The 13568-nt window shown below is 41.1% G+C and overlaps 1 protein-coding gene across 1 annotated transcript in view; it reads right to left on the reverse strand.

Moving 5' to 3' along the window:
• Positions 1 to 13568, reverse strand: part of RNF217 (ring finger protein 217) — a 63489-nt gene that overhangs the window by 25919 nt on the left and 24002 nt on the right. Inside the window, exon 2 of the mRNA XM_042796100.1 lies at positions 3387 to 3620. Within this exon, the coding sequence (XP_042652034.1) occupies positions 3387 to 3620 (234 nt within the window). The remainder of the gene's footprint in view (positions 1 to 3386; positions 3621 to 13568) is intronic.

Here is a 13568-nt window from a genome sequence, read left to right on the forward strand (position 1 = left end):
TATGGATGCCTGCCAAAACAGCTGTCTCTTCCCCGTCACCAGCCCATCCCCTTTCTTATACCAGATGAAAATAAGCAACAACAAAACAAACAAATCTTGGGTCCCATTGGAGCTGATCTTTGATCCAGCTCTCAGTGTGACACCAAAACATCAACACGAGCAACAGCAAGCTAGCAGGAATGAACAGCTGAGAGCAAAGAGGGAGAGCACGACAGAAACACCACATCCACAGCAGTTCAGGCTCAAGGCAGATTGAAGTGATGTGTAGCCATGAAGACAACTACTACTCGAGGTTAAAATCTGATTCAAAAGGAGGGGGGGGACTTATTGATATGAACTACACAGGTCCTCTCTATCATAGCATCTTTGCAGGTACAGATTCCTACTAATTCTAGAGCGATGAGTTTCAGAAACTCTCGAGTAGTTCAAACAAGATAGTTTATATAATAACTGCACTGAAAAAAACATTTACATTTCTAAAGCTAAGCACTCAAGCCCTTCTTTTATGTGATGTGTATGTCTTGACAGAAGCAAACAAGAAAACTTCATTATGAACATCACAGGTTGATAAGGCAGAAATAGTCCAAGAATCAAGAATTGCTTCTTCATTGCAGGTGGCAGGTCAAAGAACTAACATTAAACAACAGGTGAGATCCAGGGTTTAGGAGATAAAAATCCCCCGTCAAAACCCCCAAACCCCTCACAGAACAAGCCAACATACTTCTGTGAAACCTCTATCTGTTCCATGCACTGGAACTGAATTACTAATTTTTCAATTTTTGCCCATTTCCTTTGCAGTTTAGCATACCAGCTTTCACCAAAGGTTTATTAGGATCTCTTCTATAATCAAGTCTTACATTCCCAATTTAGGTCACAGGAGAAGGGCCAGGGTTATTTCCTTAAAGCTGTATCCATTGGTGATACAAATACTTAATATAGGAAACTATATAGTCATGCTGCTGTACTGTGCAGTCCTAAGTTGCATTAATGGGAAAAGAAAGGTTTGGATAGCAAGTTTCCCTTCTCTTCCCCTTCTTCTCTCTCAACATGCATGTACCAGCTAACTTTGTAGGCTTAGCAGACCAAGACTGATCTCAAAAATGAAAAACAGCAGCAGCAAACTGAACTGCTGGGCTTTGCTCGGTTTAGCTGACAAAAAACAGCTACAATAAGGAAAATTAATAACTTCGCTACTTCTTTAATTTTAGATGCTATTTATACTTTTAAACAGTGCATCAAATTTTAGGAATGCCATTTTTTTTTAAAGTATCTGTTCAGATGTACTCTTGGATTTTACAGTGTTTTCCTGTTGCAGTGCACAGGAGAGTGAGGGTACTGGCGCTGAGCCCTTGTGTGCAGTGATCCTACGAGTAGGCTTGTGCGTAGACGTTTCCCACACATGACTCAGTTCTTCTGAAGGCAGCACTTCCAGTGCTGGTGCAGAATTCATCTGGTGCAACTGCTGTTTATATTGCTTGCATGTGAATATGTGAGTCTCCTAGTCTCCAGTCAGATGTCTCTTATGCTATATGCAGAAGAAAATGAGCCTTTACCTCCAAAAAGCCTATAATTGAAGGCACAGGCAAGATACATACAAGCAGTCACATGAGAATCTAAGAAAACCAAGGTAATAATGGTTCACAGCTACGTGTTTATAAAATTAGTCACATATACGCAATCTCACACATAGTCTTCTTTTTAAACCTTAACCCTGCAGCAAAACTCTTCCTTGTGCTAAGCTTAAAGTAAGTCACTAAAACTGTACCTATGTCAGCAAAAAACACAGGTTCAGGGAGCGGGCTGAAGCCCTGGCCTATGATCATCCATACTGTTTGCTAGCACCTTCCTCATTATATTTTTAACCAGCACCAATGAGACCTTCTTCCAGGCAACACCTGGGCACTGCTGAAAGGACACATTTTGCCAGAGTCTGTCCCCAGGAGGAGACTTAAGCTTTGCGGATCAGCTACAACATAATGCAGCACCACCCGACCAGGAAACTGCTTCTGGCTTGCCCTGTTTCATGTATCACACAGCCTCCCATTCCTTCTGATTATGCTTTGTAGGGAAGGGGTGGGAACATTTTAACAATAGTGTTTTAACTCATAAAAGAGCACTGGTGGGCAGAACAACCCACTTTGCACCTTGAGAAACATTCTCAGAGTTGGCAAGCCAATGATACAACAGCTGAACCACCTGTGACCCACATTGGTGGGACAGTAACAGCTTCTGGCACCTTAAGAGATTGCTGCAGAAACATTCTCACCTCTGATTTACCCCTGACTACAGCCTGTCTACATCTGAGGGAATGGTAAGCAGATGGGTGAAAGAGAATGGCTGTGGGCGGAAGGAATTTTACCTGCAGTTTTTAATTTCTCCACCTCTGCTTAAGATGCCAAAAATCTGAAAAAGTGGAGTTCAACAGACAGTGTGGCATATAATTGATGCATTGCACAGATAGACAGAAGTAGCTCATAACTTGGAGTTAGCTTTACGAAGGTTTCAACTCCACTGGATACAAAACCTTCTACCTTTTAATCTCCACACCGGGCTGAATGTTATGCTGTGTAATTAGGGCTATCTAAACAGCCATCTAAACTCCTACTGAGAACTGGTTTGTCCAGGAAAGGCCAGCTGAATCATGAAATAAACCACAACAAAACTAATAACCAGATGGAAAACTAACACAGAGCATGATGCTGCAGACAGAACTGTCATCTTCTGGAACTGAGATGGACCTTCAGCAACTCATAGTCTTCTAACTGTAATCTCTCACTTTTTCTTTTTGATTGAAATCACAGCATAAGCAAATTTTCTACTAAAAGAAATTCAGTAAAAGTGGTTTTTTTTTCCTATTTCTAAAGTTTTCTGTATTGTGAGTGATGAGACTACAACAATGTATAACCTCTAGTAAGGGACTGAAGAAATCAAAACCAAATAGGACAGACAACAGCTCTATTTCTAAGGAAGCAGCAAACCAGCAGATTAACACTATAAATGCCCAGAATTCATTTGCCCAGAGTTTCTGGGAAAACTTATCTTTGCTACCATTGTGTGTCTAAACTGATCAGTTACAGTGATAACTGCCCTTCCCCAGTCTTCTCTGATCATGACCATATTGTTTGCATGTCAGAGAAAACACTCTCTAAATTAAAACATGTCAGGACAAAATTATGCCACCTGCCAAAGAAATAAGAGCTGAAGTTCAACTGTTTGAATTGTTAGAAAACAATTAAGTAGTTAATCAGTGCTGTGCTACAGATTCATATTCCTAATAACGGCTTGCATACAGCCCCAGTGATGCAAGAAAGCTCATTTAATGCCCACCAAACGTTGTCCTACTTTTGTGGTGCCATCTAACCCACAGTCCTGGCAAGCGTGCTCACTTTGTATTTGTTCTCCAATTTGGCAGGGGTAGGAATGTGGCCTCTCCTCCGGAAGGTTGTAAAGTGCTTGCACTGAGGGCATGGCTTGGTGCTGGAGTCAATGCGGCTGAGTTCCAGGAAATATTTATACTTGATGATGTCGTCATGGGGCAGGTTATAGAGGACAGTTGTTTCATCCAGGTGTTCGCTGCACTCTGTGATCGGGCATTTTATATCTGCTTGTCCCAGCTGCACCTGCATATGAAAAAACCCAGAAGAGCTGTGTGACCTTTTGCTTGGAAAAGTTAAGTAAGCATTTGTGAATTCTGTGAGGAAAATTACTTCAAGTACTGTAACAGTCCACAGACTACGAAGCATATTTTCTTAAAATTATTTTGACTTAGTTCAAAAGCACTGCAGTTTTTCCAGAGTATTTTCAAATCCAAACAGAAAAGATAATAACCCTTATGTCAACTGAAGTTATTAAATATATAGTCTCAGTGTATGTACCATGGCTATGTACTCTGTGAAAGCAAAATACGAGTCCTACCCAGCAGCACTCATCCAGCACTCGCTCCATGCTTTGGCTGTAGTGGTCAGCCTCCGCTATCACGGCTCATACAGGCTGCAGCAAAGCAGGCAATGGAAACATTTGTATGCTGTTTCACTGCAAAACGTGCTGGGAATCACAACACAGAGAAATTAAAGGCAATTTAGGATCATCAGAGTCTAGCAGCCCTGACTCTGTGCTAGCCCTCAGCTGGGTCCTGCTCAGCAAGCTCAGTGCCTCTGCAGTCTGCTTCCCACAAGCTCCCTTACACGCCACACTGCATGCACGGAAAGTGTTAGCTGAGCCTGGGGCTGACCAAGCTAATAGATTTTTCTCAGCACTCAGAGTTAGAATTTAAAAATAATCCCCCCCCCAAAACAAAACAAAAACAAACCAAAAACAAACAAACAAAAACAAACAAAAAAAAACCAAACAAAAAATAAAAAAACAAAAAAACCCCCAAAAACTAAAAAGACAACCAAACCAAAAACAAGCATAGAAGCAAGCTCAGGGTTAACGTGGCTGAAACTGCTGATGATCTAATGAACCCTGATGGTCCCAAGCTGATCCATATGGTCAGATATGCGCAATGCCTTTCCAAAGCTCCTGGATCTGAGAACAGCGCTGGACCCAGGTCTGCACCCTTCACGCTTGGCAGGCTTTAACAGCGCGGACTCCGTGCCAAAACAGCAGATCCTGCTTGGTCTGGGAGCAGCAGAGTTGCATTTGTTTGGCACGGAGCCCAAGTTAATAAACCCTGCTGGATCTTGAGTCTGCAAAGGACCCAGCTTGAGCGTGTTTTGTGTCTGCCTCAAGTAATCCTGAATGAATGAGTGTTGACTGTACAAGTAGAGCTGACCACCAGCCCAATTACTTCCTTCCTGAATATCTCCATGAAGAGAAAAAGGGGTTTAACAGTGCAACCAGCATCTCTTTTTAGGAATCATTGTTTCAGGGTTGGCAAGTTTGATTTCCCTAGACTGCATATTTTTTAGCATGCTCTATTATAAGAATCTGCGAGGCAATACACTAAAAATGACAGGAACACATCAGATGCCAATCAGTAGTACCAAACTACTACATTAGTGGTGTCAGAAGACATATTAGAGACTTCACTAATGCAGTATTTCAGCTAAGGAGGGGGGATAAAAAAAAAACCCAAAAAACCAAAAAAAAACACCAAACCCAACACAACACAACACAACCCTGCAATTTCTGCCTCAGCAGTAGAACCATGTGGGCTCTAACTGAATGATAATTTAGTCAGGAGCCAAAGGATTAGAAGTGTCATAACAAAATTGTATGAAACTCAAGATTTGTACTGACTTTAAAAAATAATTCCTACTCCTCTACCTTTGTTCTCTCAGCAACGTAGCTAAACCTAAGCAGGGCAAAGAGGTTAGGCATATGCTAGAGAAAAAAAAAAAAAAGCAGGGCAAGGATGGTGGCAGCCCATCCCAGACCAGAGCATGGCAGCAAACATCTCAGCAAGCAGTCGCTGCTGTGGTGCTCCAAGCAGCCTCAGGCCAGGGTGCAGTACAGAGAAGCTCCCCCAGCAGTGTACCTACTCTTAGGAGGGATCTGCCCTGAGTTTAATTTCCAGCTCTAAAAGGTGAGAAGAACTCTATCACATACAAACAAGCCCAGGCTCAAACAGTTTGGCTTTTACATGGACCAGTGTAAGTACAGGAGGAGTATGTACTCAAAGGTAATAGAAAAAAAATAAAATCCCACAAACTACATGCTGGGAAATGTCCACATTTTATACCAATAGGACACTAATTCACCTGTAGCAGCATGTGGAAATTGAACTCAAGCACAGGACATCACTAGAGTAACTCTTCTCAGAAGAATCACCCAGTACATCATGGAACTGTGCTTAAAAAGCAGATGATAAATTCAGCACTAGAGCACTCAAACATGTTAAACTAGGAAAACAATTTACTACAGAAACATAAAAAGATATTGCACTACTGCAAGGATTAGTACAAGCTTCCTTTTAAAGAAGTGTAGATACAACAATTTAAAACCAAATAGTCAAATTAATCCCATCCATGACTACTTCAGGATTTGGGGGGTTTTCAGCATGAGGGAAATACTAAAAGAAGCAAGCCCTTTTGCTGAAAGTAAATTAAGCTACAGAGTACCACTTCACAGTAAGAACACACATTATATCTGGCATCTAAGCTACTACTTAAGAAGCACTGCTGATATTAAATCCTAGTTAGAACAAACCTGCATTTGTAAAACGAAGGAACACAAAGCTGAACATTTTCTGTATTTCATGCCCACAAAGAATATGATTAATATATGTGGTAAGAGTCAAGTGTGGTTTCAGAGTTTATTTTGAAAGTATGTTTTACACCCACCTGAAGTAAAAAAATTTTATCCTCTGTAATAGTTTCAGCCTTTCAAATTTGGCAAAGATTGATCCTTTTCCTGTGTTTTGAATGGGACTAAAGTGAACAGAGCTGGTTTGCTTATTAGCAGTAACTTCAATGGAGCCTTGTCTTACCAAAACAGTCCATCTTTGTTTGTACACTAGCATCAGCAATTGATTTGAGTACAGCTTTAGAGGTAGCTTGTTAGGCTACCTGCTGCTACAGACCCAGGAGATGCTACGGAATGGGAAAGAAAAAAAGCAACAAAAAAACTGCTTATGACATGGGTAAAAAATAACTGGTTTTATTATTTTCCTTGATTTTTTTTTTTTTTAATTTTGAAGAGCCCATCCTTCAATATCAGCTTATCACAAAGTCAAACCTCTGAGTTTTAAGAAGCCTTTGAATTTCAAAACACCACTGTGTATTAAGAACTTCAGAACTCTCAGTATACACAACAGCATGGTGTATTTTCACAGCATGATGAACAACTCAGGTATGTCTAAAAGCAGCTGAGCTGCAGTACAGCATTAAATGTCAGGCAGCATGGAGTTCTTATGCCCAGCTGTGCTTCATCTTCCGTAAAGCATCTCAGGAGGGGCTAACTCTGCTTTCCATTCATAAGGAGAAAGCAGGCTCTTGTGACTTTCACCCTACACAAAGGTAACATTTAAACTATCAGAAGAAAAATACGTGCCTCCCCTCCGCCCCACCCCCCAGATTCTTGGCATTTTCTTTTAAAATACTTGGGGGGGGGGGGGGCAGGGAGGGGGGCAGAACCAGGCTCTACACTGGTCCACTTACTGTTCCAAAATGCACTGATACCAGCAACACAAAACAGAAACAGATGGCATAGTACTTTAGGTAAGAAAATTATTTCCACCCCCTGAGCTTTCTTTTAAAGGGAATCTTTGTTAGCTACACAGAAAGCAAAGTTCTAACTACACCAGAGAAGCACTGATTTATACCTGTCATTTAGTCTGGCCCAAACTGGATGTAATGTAACATGTGAAGGCTGTACTTGGACAGCTATATTACAGCTATATTCCTTAAAGAAGGGGCCATTCTACTTTAAAATAGACACAAACAAACATTTTCTAACTGAAACTTTACTCTTAGTTCAGAGATGCATATGCTAAATAAACCACTAAATTGTTGTTCTCATCTATTAATGCTGAAAGGGAACAATGCCATGTCTAATCTGCAACTCCATAGAGAAATTCAATTTCTACCAGTGCACCAAATTCTCCCCTATAAACTACCAAAGATGTTATGCACAAAAAAATATTTTGACAATGCACAGATGCAAGTGAAGGGACAGTCTGGTCTACAGGACCTTCATATTTTACAGGGGAAGAAACAAATGCATTAAAGTTCCCTTTATTTATAAGCAAAATCCCATTGCTTTCTAGTTCACTGGAAACATTGCTTTTTTTTTTTTTTTGATGGTAAGTTGAAAATCAGTGAATAATTACTTTTCTTGTAGGTTTGGGAAGTGGAGAGTGTCATTTTGAATTTTTTTTTTTTTTTTTTTTTTTTTTTAATAAAAGGAAAATACTTGGAAGGGCTTACCATGGTTCAGGACTCCATAGTGGTAGGTCCTAACCAAATGAAATCTAAGTAGACATGATTCAACAACTGCAAACCACAGACAGTGCAAACTTTTACTGAGCATTTTGCACCTGCTTTTAAATTTGTGGTTCCATGACCATTATTTCTGTGGTTTGTGTACTAAACTTCAGCAGTCCGGATCCCCTACCTCTGATTCATGCCAGTAATATCCTGGCATTCTTCATCAAACTCCTTTTACCAAAAAAAACCCCAAACCATCCTATGAAAAAGATTCTCTTTTTCAGTCCATTTGACCTCTCTCCTTACAGTCAAATGGTACAAATTCTCAAGAACAAGTCAGAATGAACGGCCAGAACAGTAATTAGATTAGAAGATACTTAAGTTGTATCACCACCAAATAGGAAAACAGACTGAGTTTCTTGTGTGCCACCTCCTCCACTGGACATCATCACACAAGTTCTTGCCTGTCATTTATTACTTCACAGACCATACTCCAGGAGATATGTTTCATTTTTATTCCCCCTTTTATTAATTTCTAAATACAGAAGACTTGCAATTAATTATTTTCTGAATCCCTTTCTCATTAAGTTGTCCCACTATCTTCTCTGCTAACTACCACCTGTAACCTCAACTCTGGTCAAGATCCATCACTCCCAGCCTCAAGAGGCAAGGGCTTCACTAGCTCTCGCAGGGCATATATTGCTAATCTGAAACAGATCCAGAATAAATTCAAAATTTTGAGGATCTCCTGCACACTGTCATTGAATTAATAATTGTTATCTTTTCAGTTTATATTTACATTTTCTGCTATGCCAGGAAATAGCCAAGTGACCACCAAAACTAGAATGACCAGTCTTTCTTCATAATCAGTGGAGAATGAGGAAGGTGATTGAGGCAATTCAAAAAAGGATGAAAACGTCAACAGCACCTTGAAGATGTCTAGGAAAAAAAAAAAAAAAAGATTCCACTTGTCCCCACCTCAGGGGGTAAAAGTAGCCCAAGAAGCCTAACTTCTCCCAGCAATGTCTGGTAAGTATTCTAAAACAAAAAAATCCAAAGAACTTCTATATATATTTGACTGATGTTCATTTTAAGATGTATTGAAAATGGCCATTTATTATTAATAAAAGCACAAATAGAGACTTCCACTAAAAAAAAAAATCAGATTTCTATTGTGTCACAAGCTCACGTAGACCAACCCTGAAAGGGTCCACCAGGATGTCTCCCTTCACATGTCCCCTGAGGACACAAAGTCTTTGTTCTCCTTTCACACTGGTACCACACATCTGGATGAAGCCACCGGCAATGGTGTGGTGGTTCCTGCTCCATGTGGCATTCAGAAAGAAAAAGTCACTTGGGACCAAAAATTGCAGGCATGAGCAGACACCACCTCTTCCTGTCATATTGTTAGCGAGGTTTGCATTAACTATCACACTGACAACACTAAAAAAAAGACACACACACACAAAAAAAAAAGCAGTCTCAGCGCCTTGGAAGAACATGTTAATATGCCTTTCTTCAGAAGAAAGGCACTAAAAAGCAAGAAGCTGGGAAAAAAAAAATCATGGTGTACATAACTGCAATCCAACCACCACCAGTACATCAACGGTTTGACCTTTCTGCCCCAAAAGCAGCTCTTCTGATTGCTTTACAGTGAATATTTAAATGCAGCATCAGTTTAAATTCCCAAAGCTTTCACAACCTCAGCCGCAGTCCAGGATTTCAGCTTCATCCATGACACTGAGGACCGCGTTCGGGAGCGCCCTTACACAAGCCCACGTGCCCAGGGGTGCTGTGGGATGCTGCGGCCGACACCACCTGTGCGGGCAGCAACCAGAGCACCTTTAGCCCCAGAAACTAACCAAAACCTTAACTGGCAAAACTGGCCTCCCACCGTCTGAGGCAAAACCCCAAACCACAGTATTTGTTTCCTGCTCAAACTCTGCTTTTTTTCTTCCACAGTCACATATAGGATTCTCCTAAAACACTGTGAGGATGAACTAACAACATATTCTTCAGAAGACACCTAAACTCAACCGAAACCTTTTTCCTGAAGGCATCTTAATTTGCTTTTTCATTTGTCAACACACAGAAATGAGGCTCTACTCCTTCTCCCTTCCTTTCACATGGCCAGGTGTTCCCTGATCACATGGATTTAATATCAATGGGAACATTCACATTTTATTTGTCTTGTTCACACTGGGATAGGGTTTATAGTAAATTACTTGTAGAAAAACAAATTAAATACCAAAATTCTCCTTCACAAGTTGTTTACAAGTAATTATCAACCTGCATAGGCTCCTCCTCTCTGCGCTTCCATCTCCTGTTACTTTCCCTAGCATCAAGTGAATAAAAAAAAAGGAAACAATTTTACCTCAGTAATGCCCTTAGAAAAACTACACTGCATTAAGTCATGCCTCTGCCTGCTACTACTCATCAAACCTAGTGCATGTCATCAGCATGTATGGCGGTTATGCGCTTTCTGCTTAGTTTTTCTGGCATCCACGGTGAGCTGAAACCCACAGCAGAGGCCACGGTTAATCCCGTGACTGGACAAAAGCGGGGCTGGTACACCTGGACGGCTGCCTGCTGAGCTGGGACACTCTGACAGAGGCACACCAGAGTTAGACCAAGAGATTGGCTGGCAGAAAGCTTTCACAACCTCTGGGAGCCCCGGAGCGTGCAAGATAAAGCAATCTTTCATCTCGCCTCCTGGGGAGTGCGTGGGGCAGAGGGAGGGGGAAATCCCAGCCGAGGAAGGTAACCTGGGAGGAAGCGTGGCAGAAACTGCAAACCTTGGAGGAATCTGACCCAAACCCACAGGGCTCTCAGCATTCATTAAAGGGAACAAGGAAATGCACAAGAGCTTTCTTTGTCCAGGTGTGCATATTACCAATGCTAGCTGTGTATGGTAATTTTTCTACTCCTTAGAAGACAAGTTAGTAAAAGACCCAAAGATGCTCATGAAAGAAGAACTTTGAGGACAGCAGACTGAGACTGATACCTGCCCTTCTTGAGATGGAAATCAGAAGCAGCTGCTCCTGCCTAGGAGTGGACCAAAAGATCACACTAAAACCAACCAGGTGTGGGAAGGGATTACAGAAAGCAAGTGATGGCCAGGAAACCATCCGCATATCACAATACACTCAAGTAACCTGGCCGTCTCAGGAGTGAGCCCTGCTTGCAGGGGCTCAGTAGCATTAGGAAATACAAGTAGCAAAGAAGCAAGACCTTCTTAAGGTAATGGCTTGTTGGGCTTCCAGCATCAGAATAAAGACATCATAACCAAATAACACAGAACCAAAACAAGTCAACAGCAACAGCTGATTCTTGTAAAATAAGTAAGATAAAAATCTATCGGTTAATTCTTTAATCAACAGCCTTGAATTCAGAAGAGAGCATCCTGTTCTCCTACAGCTAGCACACGACTTAGAAACTGTCACCTGCGTTTGAATTTGTTACCAGCCACGCCTAACCCCGGTCCATCCTGCCCACCCGAGTGCTCCGGTAAGGCACGGGCAGGCCGGGAGCCCAGGCTGACACCCCGGGAAGGCGAGGAGTGAACAGGCTGAACGGACAGGACGCAGGCACAGCAGCAACTGCTGACTGTGCAGCACCGGAGCCTTCCCCTGCCAAGGGGCAGGACCCCTCACCTCCCCAAACCAGGAAAATCATGACTTAGGTATTTATGGTAATTCACTTAAATACTTACCTCAGAAACCAATAGATTATAAAGCAAAAAATGAGGAAAAACGAAAATCCTATTCTCCCTTTCCAGTTAAGAAGATTAAACCAAAGTGTACTCAGTATATAGTTTTATGTATATGCTGCTCTCTTACAGGAGTGATGATTAAAGAGATACATAGCTGTTTCCTCATCTTGCTTGCCATAGAAGTCCTGAACAGTCAAACTCCAGCCTCCACCAGGCTCAGACTGGATTAACCCAGATTCAGACCAATTCCAACGAAATAATACTGTTAACTATAAACAATAATTAGTATCACAACCAAATCTTTTCCCATGCTTTTCTTAAAGATGGACAAAATGTTAACACCCATAAGTTGTTACAGAAGAGTGAAGATACGTGGTCTCAATCTGCATTGACAAACACCACTTCAGTCTTCAGGTGGAGCCAAGAAAAATCCATGGACAACAGTGACAATTTATCCTGCAACTATTTATGTTTGAAAAAGGAGATCAATAGGTCATTCTTCTACTATTTAGTTGGCAGCATCCTAACAAGACGTAAAAGCTAGAAAAGGTTCTTGAGTTTCCATTTGCTAACCAGCGTTCCCCCTTCAAATAAAACAGGGCCCAAAGCATCATAATTTGCACAGTCTATTTGGTAATCTGTATTACTGAGCCTCTAATACAGATAAACCCAGCTGGCATCATCAGCAATAGTTAATTGAACCTTTGGTTTCACCAGCAATGGCTGCTATTATGCTGCTGCGCCTACAGAAACATTTCATGGTCCTTAAAGTTTTCCCAACTGAAAGTGGTGTTTAGCATAAAATAAAGAAAAGCTCTCAAACAAGGGAGGGAGGTAGAAGTGTACCCCTACCTATCTCACTACTCCATCCCAGAAGATGGCTACAAAACTTCACAGTTGCCATGGATGTGGATGATAACTTAAAAATAGAGATAACTTTTAACATAGATCTCAACTATTCTCTTGATCACCCTGGTCAACTATGCTCCCTGGTCTGCAGAAAAAAGGGCAGGCATTTTATAGCCATCCTTAAACTGTCCTGCTTTCCTTAAGAAAGCTAGCTACAACTATTTAGCTCCCATGTCTTTGTTAGGTCTGAGGTTGTAAGCAAGTTTTCTTGTGCATGTATCAATAATCAACGTTTTAATTCTTGACTATGAGACATGAAACCAAATTGTGCTCTCTTTACTTGATAAATTTGATATAGTAACAGCAGAGTTGCATAGGTGCAAGCAAAGGCAGGAGAAAGACTGAAAGTACTTTTTAACTAGCAGGCTATTTATTGTCAGGAATGACAGTAACATACCTCATTTCTAAGATCCAAGATGGAACATACAAGGTTAAAACACCCTCACTGGGCTTCCCTTACAAACAGAGTAACTTACAGGAATTTGTTTATATAATCAAGATGTTACAAAATAGCTGATTTAAATTATAAATAGCCATTTTGCTTTGCCTTCCTGAAAAAGAGACTCCTATTTCATCCTACTAGTACCTATCCACAATAAACAAAGCAACTTTTGGTGAAAAGCTATGCTATTATAGCTACCACAGAGCAAAACAGATCGGTGACTTTTACATAACTTAAGGGCTAAAGAGGACAGGTGTGCATGCTGACCCATTTTCAGGGATAAATATTTCCTGGGAAAGACTAACACACAGAATGATTTCCAAGCTTCTCCCCACATACCCTCATTTGGAGAAACCCCAGATACTGTGCTAAAGCTTCAATTTCACATGACTTTAGGAAGTTATTTTTCAAAATGCATCGTACATTTAAACTACATTTTAATACACTTAATGCAATGACGGGCACAGCCACAACAGGGAGAAAATGTACAGGATCAAGAAGTGCAAACAGCACAGCCTTCTCAAGGGAGCAGTTTGAGGCAAAAGCTCAAGCAGTGGTTCTGATCCATACTTGGAGAAGCAGAAGTGAAAGCAAAGCAAAAACGCCACTCCAGTTAGGAGCGAATTACCCATCAAAC

This window comes from Tyto alba, unplaced genomic scaffold (assembly GCF_018691265.1).
Source record: "Tyto alba isolate M040663 unplaced genomic scaffold, T.alba_DEE_v4.0 Super-Scaffold_22, whole genome shotgun sequence".
Classification (NCBI taxonomy): domain Eukaryota; kingdom Metazoa; phylum Chordata; class Aves; order Strigiformes; family Tytonidae; genus Tyto; species Tyto alba.